The sequence below is a fragment of the Talpa europaea genome (assembly GCF_964194135.1).
Source record: "Talpa europaea genome assembly, chromosome: 1".
NCBI lineage: Eukaryota > Metazoa > Chordata > Mammalia > Eulipotyphla > Talpidae > Talpa > Talpa europaea.
In genome coordinates, this window is record NC_140073.1 from 46,040,269 (window position 1) to 46,063,166 (window position 22,898).

The following is a 22,898-nucleotide window of genomic DNA, read 5'->3' on the forward strand; positions in this document are numbered from 1 at the left end:
CTGCACTGTTGGTGGGAGTGCAAACTGGTCCAACCACTATGGAGAGCTGTGTGGAGATTTCTGGACCTACTAAACATAGAGCTTCCATATGATCCAGCAATTCCACTCCTAGGTATTTACCCAAAGGACACAGAAACATCAATTCCAAAGAGCACCTGCACCCCTATGTTTATAGCAGCACTGTTTACAATAGCTAAGCTTTGGAAACAACCCAAATGCCCAAAAATAGATGACTGGATCAAGAAGATGTGGTACATATATATACCATGGAATATTACTCAGCATTTAAAAAAGAGAAACACATGCAATTTGCAGCAACATGGATGGCGCTGGAAGGGATCATGCTCAGCAAAATAAGCCAGAAAGAAAAAGAAAAATACCGGATGGTCTCACTCATAGCAGGAATCTAGAAAACTTAAATAAGGGACCAGGAAAATGAATAACTATAACAAAGTGAAAATCAAAATCAACAAAAAACTATGAACCAGAGACATTCTATGGGGGGTAGGGGATGGGAGGGGAGGGATTGGGGTCAAAATAAGGGGGTTGTGATTGTATGGGGAATATAAAAATAAAATTTATTATAAAAAAAAGTTAAATAAATAAATAAATAAAAATTGATGATCACAAACAGAAATTATACCTTAATAGATGACACTCATTACTCACAGTGAGGTTTTCACTCTGGAATCCTGCCACCACATAAATTGACATGTTCTAGTTTGGATATCAAAAGGGTGACATCTCTCTCTTTCTTAGCAGAGTTTTTAGCATACCTCTTTTTGGTTCTCAACTCCAGAATCATCCAAGAACCAATTATTCAGTCACTACCTGAAATTATTCAATTCAAAGAGTATGAGCCACGGCCTCCCTGGTGGTGCAAGGGGTTAAGCACCGCACTATGAGGCAATCCGAAGCCTCTGCAGCACGAGTTCAATTCCAGCCCACCAGGGAGTGACCCACATAGGGGGCAGACCTCTCCTGTCTTGCCCACTGCTCCCCTCAGCAGTGTATTTCAGTCAGTCTGCCTGTCCTGTTCCCCACTCCGTCTCTGGTGAATCCTCTCACCCCCTGCATCTCTGGCCTGACCCCAGCTCTCTTATGCATAAATAAATAAATCTTTAAAAAAAAAGAGTACGATCCTGCTTCCAAATTCCACCAAGTTCAGGGCCCCCCTGACAGGCTGGCATAATACTCAGGCTGATTCAGATTCCTACACAGGCCACAGGGACCTTCTAGGTCAGGCCCTCCTGCTGGGTGTTACTCCAAATATAGCAGGAACACTAAGTTCTTTGGATTCCCTTCTCACATTCACAGTGTTCTAAAAACAAATATATTCTGTGTGGAAAGATGGAGGTACAGCAGTCCAACTGACCACAAGCAGAGATAGAACAGTGTTTTCTACTTGAGCATCCTATGGTGAGGGGCCTGAGGTCTCAGGGTCTTTTCCTGCTGCAGAGCTCAGTTAGGGTCACCTCAACAAACCAGTGATATCGGAACAATGTGACCTCTGCTTTGAGGAGGCTCCTTGGCTCGAATGTGCATTTTTCCACTTCTTCCCCAGGGACCAGATCGAGGGATGTGAAGAGGGAATGTCTTTTTCAAGACAGCAGAGTCATGTGTTATACACTGACCCAAAATATATGCACTGGTATATATTTACCCTACTTTTACCTAACCAAGAAAGCCATGCAGGTGACTCCTTCCTGAATAATGTTCTGCTCCTAGGAGCCTTGCTATTGTACTGGCTATTGTTTTAGTCTTTCTAACAGCTGTTCCTCCCCTCTTCCCCCTTCTTTGAGAAACTTAATCTGCCCTAAATGGGTCCATGACAGAAGCTGGGCCAATCAGAATCCTTCCTTGGAATTTCCTTCCTTCTGGAACCAACCAGATAGGAAAGAATAAAGGAGACACACAAAGGCCAGGGATGAAGAGAGAGAACATACTTTTTGCTTAAGCTACACTCAGCTTTTTACACATACAACCAAAAACCTTACCTAATACAGGCTGTTCTCAAAGTTCCTTCTGGTCAGGCACAGGGTTTCAGGGATGCAGACAAACTGGAATTGCCATAGGTCGTTGTTGGAATTGCAAAATGATACACCCACTTTGGCAAATAGTTTGATGGTTCCACAAAACGTTAAACGTAGAGCACTATGACACCCAAGAGAAATAAGGCGGCATGATTATACAAAAAAAATTGTACACACATATTCACAACAGCATTATTCATAATAGTTAAAAAGTGGGAACTATAACAATGATCCTAAAGCGATGAAGGAATAAATGAACTATGGTATAGCCATACAATGCATTATTATTTTTCAATAAAAAGGAATAAGCGTTACAGGCCCAGACCCAAAACTGTCCTATAGTTACTACAACACAGTGATGAACCTTGAACACATTAAGTAAAAGAAGCCAGTTTAAAAGGTTACATATTGCATGAATGTGAAATGTTCAGAATGGGCAGGTCCATACAGAGGAAGTAGATAGTGGTTTCCAGGGGCTGGAATGATAAAGGGAGTGACTGAGTGACTGCTAAAGGGTAGAGGGTTTATTTTTGGAATGATCAAAATGTTCTGCAATTAGATAGTGGTGATGGTTGCACAATATTGTGAATGTATCAGAACACTGAGTTGTATATTTTGAGTGGATATTATGATATGTATATTAATGCTCACTGAAAGTATTAAAAACATAATTTTGCTCAAATTGCTCAAAATTTGCATCTTGATATAAATTTCAGGATTTTTTTTAGTAATGTAGGCATTTTTAGTCATTTGAGATAATATAAATTATTCTCATGATAATGTATTCTCTAGAAAACGTAAGTAGAGAGCTTAAATGAGTCAGTCCACAGTTCTTAAACAATATATTATTCATGAGCTGTTCATCTACCTGAGATATTTGAAATAGCAACATATGCTTCTCTCTGTCAATAGTGTTCTATGTACCAAAGTTACAAGGGAAATGGGAAAGTTACTTGTTGGTTTGGTGGTCTCAATAAGTTTTAGTCAATAAACAAATTTCTCAAAGCTGGGACTGCTGGGACTGGAATTCCAGTCATGCTCTCAGTGCTTCTCACTTGCCAATCCCTGCCCTTTCTACCAGTCTACAAGACTCCCAAGATTTAAAACAACCTGAGGAGTAATCATTATGGCCTCCGGGGTCTTCGGACTCCCCAGATCAAATGCAAAAGGTGAGGTGTGCGTGCATTCTTCCTGGGCCAAGTCTATGCCCTTTATTACTTCTCAAAGAAATTACTGACCAACATTTTAAAGAAATGTCAGTTCTGACTGCATTTAGATTCCACTATATCTGTGGTTTTGGTTTGTCCAGCAGCTTTTTCTCATCATAGCACTCCTTTTTTGGGAAGGGGGAGTTTTCCCCCCTGAATTTCACACTGCCCCTGCTGAATCTTCCCTTTTCAACTGGTTGCTAAACCCAGAGAATGTAATCTAGGTGTCTGCACAGTTCCCCTCCGATGTAGGGGCAGCTCCACTGCTCCCGGTTCTCAATCTGTTACAGGGCAGGGAGAGGGGCACCCCAGATCACTCAAACCTGCCTGCTCTAAATGGGTTCTGCCATCCGCTGCATCAACACAAAACACATGAGACTTTAATGGGAAGGAACTTTAATACAATTAGGAAACAATACAGGAAAGGCAAAGAATCTAGTTTCTAAATCAAGCACCCAAAGTTACCCGTCCCCTCGTGGGTAAAACTCCATCCATATGGGATCGGCCCAGAGCAAGGCCCCAAAGCCTGCCACAAGTCTAAAGCACCTTCCAGTGGGGACCCACAGAAAAGGGTCAGAAACAACCAGACAAGTCTGGAAGGAAAAGAGCAAAATCAAAATCAAGACAAAACCCGCCATTGTCACCTCCCCACGGGTCTCACCCACATCTGTGTCACCCCGTCCACGACCAAAAGACAAGCGCAGTTTCTTCACGTGTCTCTCAGCTCCATGCGCCTCCTCCAGGTCTCCTGGCTCCTTCCTGCTTCCTTCCTTCCTCAGTCTCCTCTGCGGTAGCTTCTCTCCTGCTCAGCTCCACCCTCCTTGGGTGGGGCAGGAAACCTGGAGCCGCCTCCTTTCCTGGGGACCACCCTGTTACACTTCCATTTCCCTTCTGTCCTCTCTATCATCCCTCTTTCTTTTCTTTCCTTCCTTCTGTTAAAGGGCGGTAAATTTAGCCAGAAGAAGGTAGGGGTGGGATGTTCCATGGACAGAAAAGCACAGGGTTGGAAACAGCGTGGCCCCAGGAGCGCTGGTTCCTGAGGCCACAAGGAGGGGTTGAGCTCAGCCGCTATTAAGATCCGCCATGGCCAATGCCCCAGCAAGGCACGCTCTGCACGAAAGGCCAAAGCACTACAGTGGCTGGAGATCAGGATTACAAAGACCCAGTAGTGAGAGAGGAAAGCTTAAAGGGCCAGGCTGAGAAATCAGAACGGGTGTGACCTCCACCGCCAAACCGCCCAAGAAATATTAATCCCGCCCCCTGCAGAGGGAGGACCGGCCCCACCCGGGCATGGCTGTGAAGCTAGCCCAAGACCACCTCTGAATAATGGAGGTTGGGGAGGGGACTGGAGAGAAGACTTCCTCTAGGACTGTAAGTGTGTCCATCTCCCTCCCCTCCCAGTTGTCTCCCTCTTGGGGCTCCCACTTGGTAGCAACTGCTTTATCCTCTTACCTCTAAGGCGCTCAGGGAATCCCACTCTCTAGTCCCCCTGCAGGTGTCTTCTGCCAGATGCTGCCCTAGCCGCCCAAGAACCATGAGCCCTGCAGCCCCGGTAAGGAGAGATCTCTGGGAGAGGCGGAAGGGTCCCCTCAGGGTGGGTTCCCATCTCAAACAGGAGATAGGAGGCCAGGAGCCTTTTAGGTCTGTTCTCTGAATGATCTAGATCTTCTTGTAGTGGGGGTTTGTGGGGCTGAGCTGCTCAAGGAAAGATCCTGGAAGGGCAGACTGAGGTGACAGACAAGGCGTCTTCTTTCTCCACTTGGATTCCCTCCGATTCTTTTTTTCTTTTTTTTAAGATTTATTTATGCATACAAAAGCTGGGGTACAGACCAGAGGCCCGGGGGTGGGGTGGGATGAGAGGATTCACCAGAGACAGAGTGGAGAGCAGAACAGGCAGAGCTACTGAAGTACACTGTGGAAGGGAGCAGTGGGCGAGACAGGAGAGGTCTGCTGCACCATGTGGGTAGCTCTGGCTGGCAGTGGCTGCAGATAGCTTCACAGGTTGAGTCCTAACCCTGTGCCCCCCCCCATCCATTTTTAACTATGCCCTGAAGGAACCTTTTCAACACACAATCAGACCACCTAACTCTTCATCATGAAACTCCCCATCCTCAGGCTTCGGTCCTATTGTCCAAACTTGAGCTTGTTATCCAAAGCCTTCAGGTTATATCCTTGCACCCCCTACTGCTTCATCATCTGCCTCTTCTGTGCCCTCCCTACCACTGCACCCTACTGTCCAAACACACTGAAATACTCCACACTCATTTGAATTTCCTGACAATTGCTCATCTGAGTTACCTAGGTTCCCCGCCCTCCCCCACAACCCCCCCCCCCCGAAAACTCTTACTTATCCTTCAAAACCCCTTTCAGCTACTCGGGAGGGCTCTTAGGTAAAATCAGACTCTTCCATTGTTCAGTGAAGCCCTGTGCTCTAATTGTATGTTTATGTATAGTCTCTCCCACCTGAGTGGAACCTGGGGAAGGAAAGAGGAAGGCCCTGTCAGGTGCTTCTTTGCGCCTTCCACTAGTTTCCAGTAAAATGTCGCGCACAAACTGAGTACTGAAAAAAAACTGACAAAACGATGAAATTGGCTTCTTCTGGCAACTTAATTTTTTCCCTAGAAAATGAGTTCAAGATTCATAGGAGAAATTATTTCATGATAGAGGAATGAACAAATGTCCTACTGATACCGAAATTGTCAGGCCTAGTCTCCCAGCCAGGAACAGACCCCAGGCTGCAGGGGCAGCGCTGAGTCCCAGCCACTAGACCCCCATGGGTTGGTGTCTCATGAAGCCGCAGCAGGAACTTCCCAGACGCTCAGGCAAGCAAGCGAGAAGAGGCAGGTTTGTTTAGAGAAAGAAAAAGTTTATTGAGGAGAAAAAGAACAGAAATAAAATGGGACTCCCAGGCCAGGACTCCCAGGACTCCCAGGGAACCAGGCCTGGGAGGGGCAAGGAAGCCAAAGTGGAGTCGTGTCTCAGGGAATATATACCTTCTTTCCCTAATTTTTCTATAGCTCCACCAGTCTCTTTGTGATTGGTTAGTTCTCGTCTGTCTCACTTAATTTGCTACTGAGTGGGGGATCTTCACATTCCTTATCTAACAGGTCTGTCTTTCCCCATTTGTTGCATCTTTATCTTTATGGCCCAGTCCTCTGGATGGGCATCCCTGCATTGAAGTTAAGCAGCTGCCCTTCTAATGTGTCCATAAATTAAACCACTCTCCATTTCTACAATCTCTGCCTCTCTTTACCACCTAAAGGAAACCAGGACCAGCATTAACAATGTTGTCCTTGGTGCTGGGATGTTTGTTTTTCCTAGTGGAATTGGTTACACTCCTCTTGCAGCCCTTATCTCTGAAGCCTTCCTCAATTCTCCGAGGTCCCCTCCAGCAGTGTCCCTAAAACTGCCTAGTTCCTAGCTTGCCCTGTGTCTTACTACTGAATAAAACACAGGTGCAGCCACTGTTCTGTGCTCCATGTCAGCACAATGCAACCACCCAGGAGTACTGACCAGTTCTGGGGCTGCAGACTACAAGTCCCAGAAGGCCTTGTGTCAGCACGTCCCTCCATACCACGCCCCTTCCCTGGGGGCGGGGCCAGAGGGCGGAGCCCAGGGCTAGTGAGGGCCCAGGACTCCCCTGGGGAGTGGAAAGCCCCAGGCGCCCTGGGGCACACAAGGCGCAGGCGCAGCGGGTTGGGTGACAGCAGCATCAAGTAGCGGCCGTTTTGGCAACAGCATCCTCAACAAGTGTAGACAGGTGGGTGCATCAAGGGGGGACTGGAGAGGGCGTTTGCACCAGGCCCTCTAGTCTGATCTGTATTAGGGCTGAGAGTGGGGCGGGAACGGTAGAAACAGGGACGAGGCTGGGCCCTACCACCCAGGTGTGCCAGCCCTTGCTACTACGCAGCAACAGGTGTGAGCAGGTGGGGGAAGGGCAGAGGCACTTGCTCAAAGGTAAATCCCCTCAGCAACAGAAGCACCTGGATTTCAGCCCAAGCTCTGTCACATGTGTGGATAAGTGATTTGCTGTCCCTCAGTTTGTCCATCTGCAAAATAGGAATAAAGGTCCTATTCATCGGACAGAGTTACAGCGGAGAGGAGGTGAGGTAGATGAGTGTGTGGAGTGGATCCTAAACTTTGCTGCACATTGGAATCACCGGGGCACCTTTAGAGACTATCCCTGATTGTCCAGAAACTCTGATTTAGTTGTTATGGGGTAAGACCTGGGTGTTGGGAACTTTATAAGCTCTTTTTGCTGTAATAAAAGCCCACACTGCTGGGTGTAAATCCTAGCTTTCTATTAAGTGGGTGTGTATGAATGACCAGACCTCTCCAGGCCCTAGATTCGTGGGAAATAACAAAGATTGTTGTGAGGCTCTTATGAAATAATAGATAAAAGCACTGAGAAGTATACCAGGCATGTAGTGTTCAATCAGTCAAGATGCGGGTAAACTATTATTTTACTCACTTTTGTGAGCAGTTCAAGAGGGGTCCAACTGTGATGGAGGCTTTTCTTATCCTCAAAGTCCGTTCACTGCTATGAATTCTAATATTCAGTGTTATCAGTGTTTCAGAGTTCAAGGGCTTCTAACATTTTAAGAGTTTCTCACTCCAGCTTCTACCTGTCCCATACGCACTTTTATAGATCTAAAAATGGAGGCCGGGAGAAGGGACTTGGCTAAGGTTATGGCGCAGAGACTGGAATCCAGGCTTCTCACCCCACCCCCGCCCCAGCACAATGGGTGGCTGCCCTGTTGACCCCACAGGGACAGTGCTCCCATTCTCTGCCACAGAACAGGGAGGAGACAGGCAGGCCTGCCCTTGTTTACTTATGTTCTCTTAAACAGTTCCTCGGTGGCTCCCCCAGGGAGGACAGGGCTGGGGGCTTCTCTCTGGGGAGCTGCTGTGGAGCTGCTGATGAGGCCTGCGTGTCCTGTGGTTCCTCTGACAGGTTCCGCCTGACTCCACCCTGGAGAGTCCTTTTGAAGAAATGGCCCTGGTGAAGGGTGGCTGGCTGTGGAGACAGAGTGAGTGACACTGGGCTGAGCCCTTATCTATCTTCAGGGGTGTCTGGGGCAGGGGTGTGGGAAGCGGCTTGTCAGGTCTTCTGGAGTGAACTCTTCTCCCAAGAACTCAGGACCTTTTTATTCTCCTTTGTCCATGTACCTCCCTCTACCTGGGTCGTCCTTCCCCTTCCTGACTGCTTGATGAACTACCTACCCAGCTCAGATGTCCCTTTCTGTGAGGAGCCTTCTCTGACCTCTAAACCCCACCCTAATCCCTCCTGTAGCAACAAGCTGGTTTCGAGGCTCCCTTCTCAGTTCCCCAATGCTGTGTTTTAGCACTGATAGCCCTATAATATACCTTTACTTGTGGGTCTTATCACTCCCCCACTGTATATACCGGCCTCAGATTGTGAGCTTGTCAAACACAGGGACACAGAACTAGGCTCAGAACAAAATGAGAAGTGCTTATGTGCTTGGAATCCATAAAGTTCTAAGCAGCTCTCTATGTCTTGCCCTTTCCTGTTAAGATTTCCAGTCACAAAATGTCTGAAACCAGGCTTAATTTCCAGAACTGGCCCTGACCAGTCATGAGCTAAACAAGAATTATTTCTGGGCTGGAAGCCCCATGCTATTCTATAGCCCATGCTCAGTTCAGCAAACACTGAGCCTGGTCCTGCCGGGTGCCAGGACCCACATGAGTAGCTGAAGACCCCCAATCTGGTAGAAGAAGCAGATACTACACAAAGGACTGTCACATGAGTTAGAGACAAATAAGAGATGAGATGGAGGCTCAGGGTGGGGAGATGTCTTTCCCCTCGAAAAGACCCAGGGCTTGGCCTTGGAAGCCCCTATGGGCTTCATTGGGTCTGGTCACTTGCATTTACCTTTTACCCAGCAGTTTTACAAAGCCTCTATTGTGTTAGGCCCAATGAGAGGCAATGGATAAGCAAGACAGACAGGGGGGTAGACAGACAAGGAAGGAGTGGGGGTTTGGGGTGTGGGAACTCTGGAGCCCATGAAGGCTCCTGCCCCTTGGCAGGCTCTGCCATCAGCCTGCCTGGCGCATCTGGAATATCACACAGGCTCCATCCTCCGCCGCTGGAAGCGGAACTGGTTTGCCCTGTGGATGGACGGAACCCTGGGCTACTACCACGACGAGACTGCCCTGGATGAGGAAGACCGCGTGCTCATCCACTTCAATGTCCGAGACATAAAGATTGGCCAGGAGTGCCGTGGTGAGTAGAAGTCTTTGCCGCGACTATAGGCATGGCCCTCCCCTGTCTCTGTGTGAGAACGCCTGCCCTGGAAGACTCTTTGTAGCTGTCAGATGGTTTCTACAGACATTGCTTCTGGGCCTCTGTCAACCCCAGTTCCCGTGAAGCTGATTCTTGAGAAACATGATTAAGAAATCAGTTCCTTATTGAATTTCTAATTGGTGCTAGGCCTGAGGCTTATGATGGGGTCAGAAAAGTGTCAGACTCTCTGCTTTGCCTTCTAGGGCATAGGAACTAGATAAAGATAAAAGGAAATGAGGCTCAGAGAAGTTAAGTGCCTGACCCAGGGTCACACAGCAAATCTCCACTAAGGCTTAGGCCACAGTTATAACGGGGTAATTGGGAGATAGATGTACCTAATTAGGGAGGGAGCATTGGGGAAGGACTTAAAAGGTCTAAAAGAGTAGAGAAGAATCCCAAAGAAAGTGTATGGACTCAGAGGAGGTTGGCAATGGCCAGAAAACAGAAGCGAGAAAAGCCAATTCCTATTCTTGTTCCTGGTTTGCCAGGGGAGTAGGGGGCTGAGCCTTGTGGAAACTCCATATATGTGTGTTTGCCTGTAGATGTGCAGCCCCCAGAGGGGCGGAGCCGAGATGGCCTGCTGACCGTGAACCTTCGGGAAGGTGGCCGCCTGCACCTGTGTGCGGAGACACAGGATGATGCCATGTGAGTCACTCCCAGCAGAGGCTGGGGTAGGACCCTGGGGAATGTGTGCCTCCTCTTCATTGGGCCTTCTGATTCCCTGGAGGCAGGAAGAGAGGACAAAGACCAGTGAGCTTGGTGGTCTCAGTGGAGACTGGCAGAGGGACTATGAATGGCTCATGATGCATGGTATGGTACCCAGTAAGCCCCTTACAGTCTGTGATGAACTCAGGATAGTCGGGGAAGGAGTGTGGTCCCTGGTCACTCAGACTCAGGTATTTAATAACTGCTGAGATGCACTGTTGCTTGGGGGTGATACAAAGGAACACAGAGCCTGGTGATACCCTCAAAGGGCCTTCCTTCCACTCTCTTCTGAGAAGATGCCCTGGTAGGGGGATTCTGAGGGGTAGACCCCGACCTGCCTAACAGAGGCAGCCAGATGTGCCCAGTGTCAGATACACACCCACACTGCTAGTCTCCCTTGGGCGCCTTCTTCTCACTCACATTCTTTCCCTTCCTACCCTCTGGCAGGGGGTCAATTGGCCTGTGAGCTGTAGGAGAGTGAAAACGACCGAGCGACTGAGCGTATGGGAAGGGGGGAAGCTGAGCTCTAGACAAAGCACAGAGCCGCCTTGTCCACCCCAGCCAGGTGCCATGGCAACTAACAAAGGCCCAATTGTTTGGTGTCTAATGGGCCTTCCTGGGGCTCTGGGGTCAGAGCCTCCGGAGCTGTTTATAGGTTTGGGATGTGGAGATAGCTAGGAAGGCTGTGAAGGCCTCTACAAAACCAACCGAGTCCATCTATCCATTGCATAGATGGAGAAACTGGAACTTCTAGAGGGGAAGAGACTTTGGACTAAAAATGGGAGGCCCCAGCTCAACTGAGGGCTCTGACCATGTGACTAGGGCAGGGGTGGGAGTCATCTGTGTTACTCAAGGGAGTCAAGGAGCTCTCCCCTGAGAGACTGGGGCTAAAAGGGTGGGTTGGGGTAGAAAGTCTAAAATGTGGGGCCCTATCCCCTTCTCCCAAACTCCCTCCTCATGATCTGGTGTGATTTGCTTGGCAGAGCATGGAAGAAGGCGCTGCTGGAGGTGAACTCTACCCCGGTAAGCCCCCCATTCCCTCCCCCTCTCCTTCTCACTCCTACCTGCCATGGAATCATGGGTGACTCAGATTCGGTCTCGACCCACCAGTTCTCATTTCCCATGTATGTGAGTGAATACTCTGCAAACTCAGATGTCCTGCGGCCCAAGCAGAAAAGAACAGAAGACAGAAGACAGGAGGGCAAGGCTTGTTACAGGGGGTGGCATGGAACCTGGGAGAAAGGAAATGTCCTTTATCGAGCAACTATTATGTGCCAGGTGTGGTGCAGGTGCAATTCCTGTGAGGTTGGGATTATTGTTCCCTCTCTGCAGATAATAAGACATCTTTGTTCATCTACACAACAAATATTTACTGATTTCCTACTATGTGCCAGCCACTGTGCCAAGTACCAAGGATCACAGATGAGCTTGGAGATGTGGGCTCCACCCTCCTGGACTCAGCCTAGTGAAGAGCCAGACGTGAAACAATTACTTAATGAATGCTTCTGGTGCAATGGTGGTGACTGCTGGGATGGTGGAGACACGCAGTGTGCATTCAGCGTGCAACTGCCTTGGTGGGAGGACACAGGTGGGGGATTCAGACAAGATTTCAGATGAAACCTGCAGGATAAACAGAAATAGACTGGGTGAAAGGTGTGGTGTGGGTGAAGGGGGAAGATTCCCAGGAAAAGGGAACTGCATGTATAAAGGCCCCGAGGGAGGGTAAGACTTTATCAAGTTGAAGAACAGATGGAAGGTTGGAGTGCTGGGAGCTCATGAGAGAGCACATGGGGAAGGAGGGTTGGCAGGCCTGGCCTCATTGGCTGTGTTTAAGGATGTTGGTTTCTGCTAAGGGTGCTAGGAAACCATTAAAAGTTTTATTTTATTTTTTTAAAGATTTATTTATGTATACAAGAGCAGGGGTGCATGCCAGAGGTGTGGGGGGTGAGAGGATTCACCAGAGACAGAGTGGGGAGCAGAACAGGCAGATGTACTGAAATACACTGGTGAGGGAAGGGGAGCAGCAGGCGAGACAGGAGAGGTCTGCTGTGCCATGTGGGTCACCTCCCTGGCCAGGGATCGAACTCGTGCTGCAGTGGCTGCAGATAGCCTCATAGTGCTGCATCTTAACTCCTTGCACCACCAGGGAGGCCCCAAAACTGTTAGAAGTTTTAAAAACAGGACAGCATGATCAGATCATACCAGATTTGTATTTTTAAAAGATAGTCTGTTTGTCTGGTAGGGAATGTAGTGGGTAAGAGTGAATACCTGGAGACCAGGTGAAGGCTGACACGGTGTCCTGGCAACAGGCTGGAGTTCTGAACTGGGGACAAGCTGATGAGAGTAAGACTATAAGGTGGTAAGTGGTGAAGGTATAAGTTTGTGTTGCTGCCAAAACCCTCAGCTTGAGGGTGCCCCAGCTTGGCCTCAGTTCCCATCTGTCTGACTCCAGAGTCTGTGATTGGTCCTATCTGTGGCGCAGGAGACCCTCCTTTCATCTAGGTTTCCTGGGAAGTAGCAGGGAAAACTGGGATGCAGTGAGAAACCTCCTGGGACACCCACCTGCTGAGAGTTCAGCATTGCGCTGAGCACCTGGATCACTTACATGGTTTAATCTTCCAACAACCCTGACAAGGGGGCAGTGATATTTTTAGTCCCATTTTACAGAGAAGGAAACTGAGGTTCGGAGGAAGAACCTACATCAGTGAGGTTTTGAGGGAAGGTTATTATCTGCAGAAGGAACTGCATGAGCAGAGGCTGGGGGGTGGTATGCACACAGTGTGCCTCTAAGGGTCAGGAGTCTGGCCTGACTAGAGGTTAACACATGGAGGGAAAGAAATGCCTTCTGAGGGGCCATGTCACAAGGATTTTTAAAGTCCAGTTGAAGGAACTGAACTTTATCCTGAGCGTTGTAGGAGCAATAAAGGCCATTAAGCAGGCAGAACCGTGGTCAGATTTTGGGGTGGAGGCTGGATTACAGGAAGCTGGAAATGAGGAGGCTGGGGCAGCAGTCAGAGGGGTGAAGGGATCCCTGGTTGGGCTAACCTGGCTCTGAGCTCCAAATTCCCCCAGTACAGGGCAAATTAGTCCCCCCAAATCGACGCAGAAGGAAGGTGAGGGCTGACCGTTCTGCACTCTGTGACTCTATGAAGCTGCCTTGTCCCTTCTCTGCCTGTCCTTCCTGCTGCTCTGCTTTCCACATGTCTGCCCCTACCTTCTGCCCAGCTGCACTGCTATATACATCATGTCCTTCTGGCCCCAGGGCGTGCCTAAGTGTAGTGTTTGTGTCTCTGTACCAATGTCTGCCGACTTCTGTGTTCACACCTGGGCCTGTGGGCTTCTCTCTGGCCTCTGCCTACATAGGAGTGACCTGGGCTTTGTCCCTCCACGTTCTGCAGCCTTATACCTTACTCTGGGCGGAAGCTCCAGGAAAAGCCCCCGACCCCTGCCATTCCAGGAAATACAGGGCGGTGGTGGTGAGCCTGGTCAGGGGCAAGGCTGAGAAGGCCAGTGAAAGGGGGAGGGGGACAGGAGGGTAGGTCAGAGTTCTTCTGTCCTCCCTGGAGACTGGGAGCCTCAGCTGCCTGAAACAGCTGAAGGTGGGCTAATTCTGGAAACATTACCCATCCTCCTTCTTTGAATACCTCTGGCGTAGTCACCACTCCTCTCTGAGCCTCCTCCCTCTTCCATGGGCTGAAGAGGAAAAGGACATTCTCTTCCCAAGCTAAGCTGGTAGAGGGCTCTGGTAGGACCTTTTAAGAACTGAGTCTTCAGATGCAGAGGGCCTCTGACTCCCTCTTCCTTCTTGGGTTTCTGTGGCTTGAGCAGGCCCCAGCTGGAGCCACGGTACTGCCCAGGAGCTGCCGGGTTTGCCCCAAGGTCAGGTGTGTGACCCGAACATGGAGTCCCTGTAAGGTTGAGAGGCGGATCTGGGTAAGTGCTGGCTCAGTCCTCCCTGCCTCCAATGTGGCCACCAGGATGTGCCTCCAAAACTGGGTGTTATCACATCCCTTCCCTACTCACAACTATTCCATGGCTCCCTATCACCCAGTGGACAGCAAGCACAGCCCTGCTTTCAAGGCCCACGGCATCTGGCCTGGGTCAGTCTTACCTGCCACCCATCCTCGTCCCCTCTACTGTAGCTGCTCTGCTGTACCCTCTGCTCCCATCTGACCCAGACAATTTCCCTCTCCCCAGCCTGTGCACATAATCCTCTCTGCTTTAAAGACCCTTAGTTTCCTGATTCACCTGACAAACTGCTTATCCTCTAAGCCCCACCTCAGAGGCTACCACCCCCTCAGGAAGGATTTCCCAGACCTCCAGGTATTGTTACTTCCTTCTACAGTACTCTGCACTAAGGCTTAGTTCTGTCCTCATTCTGCCTGGTTTCAGAGGAAAGAAGGGAAGAAGTGAAAAACCTGTTATGGCAGAACCACTGCATAGTCTGTGCCTGTGTCTGTGCCCCTCTCCCCCTGCCAATTTCTGGAAAGCAGGATGTGGGCAGTGGTGACTTGCATTAGAGTATCTATGGTCTTACAGTCAACTGTGAACTCCTTTTCTAGCACAATGGTGCTTACTATGGCTGTGCATTAGAATCTCTAAAAACTTAAAAAAAATAAAATTCAGATCCTGGGCCTCCTGGTGACGCAGCGGTTGAGCGCTGGCTTGCGAAGCTACCCGCAGCCTCTGCAGCGCCAGTTCAATCCCCGGCTGCTCCCCGACCACCAGAGGAGGGTCCCGCATGGCGCACAGACCTCTCCTGCCTCCCGCTGCTCCCCCTCAGCAGTGTACCTTGGTCCTTCTGCCTGCTCTGTTCCCCGCTTTGGTGAATTCTCTCACCCTCCCGTGCTTCTGACTGTACCCAGTGCTTGTATAAATAAATAAATCTTAAAAAAAAAAAAATTTCAGTTCCTATACCTGGATGCTCTAAATTTATAGATCTAGGGTGGGACCTTGGCAATCTGTGGTTTAAAAAATTTCTCCTGGTGATTCTTATGTGCAGAACCACTGAGCACAGAAGTGCCAGGCCCACTCAACAGCAGACTTGGCTCTGCTTGATTCTCACGGTGCCCAGGAGTGTGGGCAGTACAGGAAACACTGTGTCCATTTAGAGATAAGAAAAAACTGCAGCTCTGAGAGGTTACATAACTTGACTGGGGTCACTTAATTCATCAGTGGCAGAGTTAGTTCTCCCAGCTCAGCATTCTGAGGCATCCCCCATGCCCAAACTCAGATACGAATTTGTTTAAAGTAGGGCTGCCTAAAAATAGGATTTAAAAGTCTGTAAACCTAGTATACAACAGCTTTTCTGAAAGAGTCATTTACATGTGACCTCCTGAGTGGCTGGCCTAGTCCCATCCACAAAAGGGGCTGGGCCTGCAGAGAGGGAGAGGATCAGGGATCAAACCTTTAGGTTCTGCCCATGAGGTTTCTGCTCTGTTGCCAGGTGATCCACATGAGTTTACCTCTGGGCCTCTCAGGCCTACAGGATAAAAACAGTTGCCCTACAGGGACATCAGATGTTTTCAACTTCATTAGAACCTGACAGAGGTACTGACTCACCGTGTAGCAGCAAGGCAGGTGTAGCCTCTGGACCTCAACTTCCCTATCAGTAAAACTAGGGATCCGAGTGCTTGGATTTCCCCAGCCCCTTCAAGAAAGGGCCGGGATCCTGGTCAACCCCACTCGAAGCCCTATTGGATTACCCTTGGGGAACGAGCACAGTGAAGGGATTCACTTGTCTGCCTATCTGAGCCTCCTGCATTGCTTTGAGATTCTTCATTCTTTCTGATTTGAAACTGGATTCAGAGTTGGGTGACCTTAGTTTCAGTCTGGCACTGTATTTGATCCTCTTGAGATAAACTCAGTGAACACTAGGCACTTCACATAGTCCAGTTAGGTCTAATTAGACCCTAATCAGTCCCTATCTTAGTAGGGGTAAAGGATGGGGAGTTGTCTCCAAGTCTGATACAACAGACACACACAGGTAATAAACAATAATGTGACAGAGTGATAAGGGAAGCCTAAAGACTACAGGACATATATGGGACCCCAACAAAACCTGAGGTTCAAGGAGAGTGATAATACTTGAGCCTGAAAAACAAGCTATAGAGAGTTGAATGGAAAAAGGTACAATGGTGGGGCCTCCCCTGGTGGCGCAATGGTTGAGCGCTGGGTTGCGAGGCTGCCCCGCAGCCTCTGCAGCGCCAGTTGGATCCCTGGCCACCGGCGAGGGTCCCACCAAAAAAAAAAGAAAAAAAAAGGTACAACGGGTATCCCAATCAAAGGATAATGGCATGCAGCTCTGAAATCATAAGACATGCTTAGAAACTCCCCTTTATAGCCCAAGTTCTTGAAAGAGCTACATGATATGTTGACTCCACCCCTTACCTCTCAACCATTCTTCAACCCTACGTAGTCTGGCTGCTTCTCTCAACTACTCCTCTGAAAATTGTTTTATCAAGATCACCCACAAGTTCCAAGTTACCAGAACCAATGGTTTATTTTCTTGGCACTGGTAGTATCTGATGTGATATGAAAGATGAGTGTGTGAAGACAAGGGTATCAATTTGATTTCTTGGGTTGAGAGCACGCTGGTGGCATTTAAAGAAAAGCATATACAGGAACCAGGTTTGGGGGGAACAGAACAATGAGAAAATTATTTTGAGATTGGTAGAATTTAAGATACTTGGACTTTTAAGGGGATTTCACACTTTCAGTTGTCAAGTTCAGTTAGAGATATAGAGTAGAAGGGGGCTAAGAAGAAGGATCCTGGGGAGAAGGGGATCTTGCCCCTTCTCCAGGTCTGCTCCCCTATGAAGTGTTTGAATAAGGAGCTTCCATTTAATTCAGCATTATGTTCACTGGTTCTTGCTATTCATGGCCCCTACTGGTGACAGAAATGAGTCAGAGTCCTTGCTGATAGATAGCTCACATTTGGGATGCAGGCAGGAAAGGTCAGGAGGAAGGATAGGTACAGGAGCCACATAGTCCATAGTTAACCCAGGAGAAAGGATTCTTTCTGAGACTAGAAGCTTTTGAGTCAAGCTTTGAGGGGTTGGTAAAAAAACTAATGGGGAAGGGGAGAGGGAGTGTATTCCAGAGAGGATGGGCCATTTTTCTCTGAGCCTGCATTCCCAGCTCTGTGAAGATAATGCCAGCTGTAAGGATGAACGCCTCCCTCCAGACCTGTGCATGATAGATGCTCGATAATGGCTTTGGTTACTTCCCATCCCTACCCTTTCTTTTCCTATCTTCCTTTTCAATCCTCTTTTATTTCCCGGGCCTGGGGTTTGGCCAAGACCTCCTTCCATGACTAGGAGAGTAGAGAAGTCTATTGGGTTTCTCCAAGTGGGACCATGGAGAAACCAACAGCAGTTAAGTAAGTTGGGAGCCATGGAGAATTTCTGATAAGGGCAGTGCTGGGTAGGAGGACAGCTCAGGAAAAAAATGGCAATTATGGGGACTGGAGGTAGGGTCTGAAATTTTAGAGGACTAGTATCAGGGACGTCCTGGGGAGGCAAGGCCTTTCTCCTGGAGCTTCTGGTCCCTGGGAATCCATTTATAAACTTGGGGAGGTGACTGGGGGGGAAGGGGGCTTGAATCAGTGTGAGGGTAGGGGACCAGACCTGGGTCAGGGAAAACCCAGGTGGCTGACTGGTAGGGCTCCCCAGGTACGTGTCTACAGCCCCTACCAGGACTACTATGAAGTGGTGCCCCCCAACGCACATGAGGCTACTTATGTTCGCAGCTACTATGGACCACCCTATGCAGGTAAGTGTCGGGACCGCCCCACCCTTACCTTCATTCACCATCAGGCCCCGCCCATGCCCTCTATAAGGCCCTCCCCATCCATACATTCAGAATAGCTCTTGGACCAGCCACCTTCCTCATGGCAGAGCCGACTTCATCTCTGTAGCTGGATGTTTATTGGTCCAGTGGCCTAACAGCCGTTCTTGAGCTCGTAGCGACCCCTGGTGGCTAATATAGGAACCGTTTCCTCCCACTTACAGATTCTGGCTATAGGAAATATCCACCCAAGGTGTGGCTGGAGATGCTTAGAGATCCAGGGGTTTCTTTACCATACCACCCCTCACCCCAAAACATTTGTAAGCAGATCCAAGGCCTAGAAGTCATTGTGACTGCTCACATACTTCTTGCCCCGAAGCCTAGTTTTTCCTGTTGGGGAGTTTAAGAGTGGGCTCAGCACCTTACTTTGGGTTGGGCTGGAATCACACGGGAGGACTGGGATGATGATCTTTCTTCTCTGTGCTCTGAAGTGTTGCACCCTCATTACCTCTCTCTGCAGGCCCTGGCGGCGTGACGCACGTGGTAGTGCGGGGGGATCCCTGCTACAGTTCTGGCGCCCCACTGGCCATGGGCATGCTTGCTGGGGCTGCCACCGGTGCAGCGCTCGGCTCCCTCATGTGGTCTCCATGCTGGTTCTGAGCCTTAGGACTCTGTGCTTGACCCTGTGCATAGACCAACAGATCCCTCTTCCTCTTAGACCCACCCTTCACAATCTAAGCCCAGGTCCCACTTTGACTCCTTTCTCTACACTAGCCCCTTCTGGGTTAGGACCAACCCTTCCACTTTCCCTGCCTGCAAACGGAAAAAAAATCCCTGGCACAAACAGCTCAAAACCCTCATATTCACCACCAAACACCCCAGAAATCCATTATGGACACACATGTATATATATTTTTTCCCAAAACACACCAGGCAGGACACAGAAAACACAACTCATTTGACTTAAAGTTACCCAGCACTGGGGACAAACATGAGTCAGGTTCTTTCCTCCTACAGAAGAAAGGGAATAAACAAAAATCTTGACAAGGCTATTTGTCTTTTAGCATTTGAGGGCAGAGAGTGAGGAAGGTGGGCTAGGAGTATAGTTGTTGCAAGGCTGCGGAGCAGAGAGTAGTTACTATTGATTCACTGGATGTGGCATCAATGAATTAAAGGGGAATTCAGTTGGACTTGAGTGGGGACAGGTGTCAGATCATGATGAACCTCCAGGATAAGAGGTAGCTGGGAAGGGGGAGATGTGAGCTTTTTGGGAGGGGCATTTCATAATTGCACCTATAATGAATATATTGCTTGTATTAATATTGACACATACACAAACCCAAAACACTCGAGTTTAGCCCCATCCTTCCCACTATCAGTTTCCTGGATCCCCTGTCCCCTCAGTGCTTAGAAAGTACCTCTTTCCATATCAGGGTGGCTGGGGCAGTCATTGAGATGAAACTGTGGTTCCCCCTTTGCTGTTTGGGACCTCCAGCACTCGGATGGTGCCTCCATTAAGAAAGACATTTCTGGTCCTCAGGAGTTTGACCCTCTGTCCATAACTGTGGTTGTCACTATCTCAGGCTTTGTCTCTTCCTTCACTCTGGGGGAGATGGCATTGTTCATATCTGTGGCCTGATCTTTGTGTCAGTCTGGAAGACACCATGTGTTCTTCCTGTAGGTGGCCCAGCAGTCTCCCCACTTGACCCCCTTCTGCTCCCCTTCCATTATGTCCTTATCACCAACAAAAATGCTAACATCCTTGCTCAGTATCCAGAGTAGCCTGCTACAGTTCCCTTGTAGATGGGGGGTTCATTGGCCCTGCTGCAGAGACTAATAAAGGTGTGGTTGGCTCAAGCCCTGGCTCTGGTTTTGTTTGTTCCCCCAGGAGGCCCTGTCTCCCTTTCACATTTCTGGACTCAGCACCTAATACTGCCTTCTCTGGTAAAGTGACAAGAGCATGGATTATGAGGTCAGCTGGAACTGGTGACAGCTTTTTAGCTGAGCAATTTTGGGCAAGGCATTTAACCTATCTGAAGCTTGTCTTCTCCACCCATAATGTGGCAGGTTGAAGTTAGGCGTAACATAGGACTTGAGAGGCTTCTCTATCATCTGAACTGATGGGATATCTGGGCTATGCCCTGCTTTCTGAGAGCCCAAGGTATTGGGGTATTTTCCAGTAGGTTCCCATCCTTCTTTTTTTTTTTTTTAAAGATTTATTTATTGATTGATTGATACATACATACATACAAGCACTGGGTACAGTCAGAAGCGCGGGAGGGTGAGAGAATTCACCAGAGCCAGAGCAGGGAGCAGAGCAGGTAGAAGGACTGAAGTACACTGCTGAGGGGAGCAGCGGGCGGCAGGAGAGGTCTGCGCGCCTTGTGGGACCCTCCTCCTGTGGCCGGGGAGCAGCTGGGGATCGAACCGGCGCTGTAGAGGCTGCGGGCAGCTTTGCAACCCAGCGCTCAACCGCTGTGCCACCGGGGAGGCCCAGGTTCCCATCCTTCTTAAATTGAATCAAATGAGTTGTTCTCATAGAGACCATGTGGCCAGGGAAGGAATACAACCACCTTGCATCAGGTCTTTTGAATCTTCAAGTGACAAAACCCCTCTATTCAAACTGATTTAAGCCAAAGAAGGGAAAACAGTGGGCCACATAACTGACAAGTCAAGGAACTGTGTGGTCCACAGACTTTTCAAAGAGTGTAACTTAGATTTTACTTTGTTTCCATCTTTACAGGCTGGCTCATTCAGAGGCTGCATATTTAACAGTTCCATAGTAACGCGCTCTTGGGTTCATGTCTAGCCAAAAGCGCTTCTCTCAGCAATGTGAATAAAAGTTCTAGGACTAACATTAGCCAAGTTGGGTCCTGTAGCCACCCCTGAATCTATAATGATCTAGAAAAGATGGCCTAAAAGAGAGGGGCTTAGAGCAGGAGTGGCATAGTGTCCCAAAAGAAATTTAGGGTACTTTCCCAGTAAGATGAATAGATGAGAGCTGAATGGCAGAAATAGATGTTTCCACTTCTGCTATATTCCCAGAGATATACAAGTTAGAAAGGGACATAAACAAAGAGTTTCTCATTCATTCAATGAGATAAGAGGGAGCTCTGAGGAGGTACCCAACTATGCCAAAGGAACTGGGGAAAGGTTTGGGACAGGGAGTGGAAATGTAGGATAAGCCTTGAAGTACGAGTTTGCCAAGTAAAGAAGAGAGGGAAGCTTTCCTCATAGAACAGATGGAAGAAATGGCATGAGCAAGGGCCTTAGAACACATTGACCTTGTAAGCACCGTGAAGTTCAGAAATAGTCTGATGTCACATCAGGTTGCAAGTGAGGGGAGTGGTGAATGGGACCAGACTAAGAGAACCTCCCTCAGCTGGGTGAAGGGCTCTTTTCTCTGCTTCTATAACCTCATGGCTCAGTTGGCCACAGTCCTGATGGCACTGGTTCTCAGTGACTCACACCACCAAACAGAGCAAGAGGGATGCAAATGGATGCTCTGGATGCAGTCTGCTTTAAAATCTCTCCATTGGTAGGACTGCAGCATGAATTTTTTTTTATTTTCCAGCTGTCCAATAGACAATTATTAAATCAGTCACATACATATTAAGACAAATATTAATTCTCATAGAAAACACAGTCTAATCTGGAGGCAGCCTATAGAACACCTCTGGCCCCCACATTATTTTATTAGCCCAATGTTTTCAAAAAAGTTTTAAGCTAAAATATAATTGCATAGGGTTTTTCTTTTTTCTTCTTTTTTTTTAACCTATGGTTAAAGATAAAGATAAAACATTATATACTGATGTGGAGCAACTGGAAATCTCATACACTGCTGGAATGAGTGTAAATTGGTATGGTTATTTTGGAAGCTAATCAGGAAAGCCAAATATATACATTCCTCATGACCTAATTCTACTGCTAGGGTACACTCAACAAAAATGTGTACATGTTTACCAAAAAACAGACATAAAATGATCCTAGAGGATCATTTAAAAAAAAAAAACCCTCAAATTCTACAATAGGAAAAATCCTATTCCATTAACAAAATGGAATTCTATGAGAATCATCCAAAAGTATATGCAAAATTATAGGTGAATCACAAAAAATAGCACAGGGCTTGCAGAGGTAGGTGGGAAAGTAGAGTTATACTATGACAAGTTTCTTGTACTTTATGTGTATTACAGTATTAAGTATATTTTGATAAATCAAAGGTGCACACTGGAATTCCTAGGACAACCACGGAAAATATAATGCAAAGAGGTTAAGTAAAAAAAAAAAAAAACAAAAAAACACCAAGCTGCAGGGAAGTGCCCTCCCGACTTGCCATTTTAGATCAGGGACCTACTGTGTCCGTCCGTCCGGAACACACCTAGACTGCGTGGAGCTGGGAAAGGGCTGCCCCCACAGCCAGAGGTGAACTGAAGAGTGCCCACTAGCCAGGGTAGCGGGCACCACTTGGTGCCCAGAGGGGGATCCAGTCACCGCTGGGGCAGACTAAGGGTGCAGGGAAGTGCCCTCCTGACTCGCTATTTTAAATCAGGGACCCTTTGTGTGTCTGTCAGTCCGGAACACACCTAGACTGCGTGGAGCTGGGAAAGAGCTGCCCCCATAGCCAGAGGTGAGCTGAAAAGCCCCCACAAGCCAGGCACCGTCTGGCCACCGGTCAGAGCCCAGAGGGGGATCCTGGGATTTGGAGTCCAGCGGGCGATTCTGCCACTGCAGGGCAGTATGTGTGACCCCAAGACCCACCTTGGAATTAAACAAATACAGAAGGAGGAGATTCTCTGTGACAGTGACCACTAACATATTCATAGTTCGACTGCCCTACTGGAAGTCTGGCATAACAGTTTT

The 22,898-nt window shown here is 48.4% G+C and overlaps 1 protein-coding gene and 1 pseudogene across 4 annotated transcripts in view; one reads left to right on the forward strand and one right to left on the reverse strand.

Moving 5' to 3' along the window:
* LOC311181041 (cytochrome c oxidase subunit NDUFA4-like) overlaps positions 1–4,777 on the reverse strand; it is a 6,598-nt pseudogene extending 1,821 nt beyond the window's left edge. The window contains exon 1 of the transcript in view: positions 4,694–4,777. The product of the transcript in view is annotated as a cytochrome c oxidase subunit NDUFA4-like (transcript). The remainder of the gene's footprint in view (positions 1–4,693) is intronic.
* Positions 4,776–18,698, forward strand: PLEKHB1 (pleckstrin homology domain containing B1; the record flags this gene model as incomplete). Of its 3 annotated transcripts, none has more annotated exons than XM_084229252.1 (8): positions 4,776–4,793; positions 8,196–8,271; positions 9,333–9,485; positions 10,088–10,190; positions 11,234–11,273; positions 14,079–14,183; positions 17,924–18,023; positions 18,559–18,698. In XM_084229252.1, the coding sequence occupies 8 exons, from the start codon at positions 4,776–4,778 to the stop codon at positions 18,696–18,698; spliced, it is 735 nt and encodes a 244-aa protein (XP_084085378.1). The 3 variants fall into 3 exon arrangements, with proteins under 3 accessions (XP_084085378.1, XP_084085379.1, XP_084085380.1); XM_084229254.1 differs by lacking the exon at positions 4,776–4,793 and adding an exon at positions 6,903–7,001; XM_084229253.1 differs by lacking the exon at positions 14,079–14,183.
* Between the last annotated feature and the right edge of the window lie 4,200 nt (positions 18,699–22,898).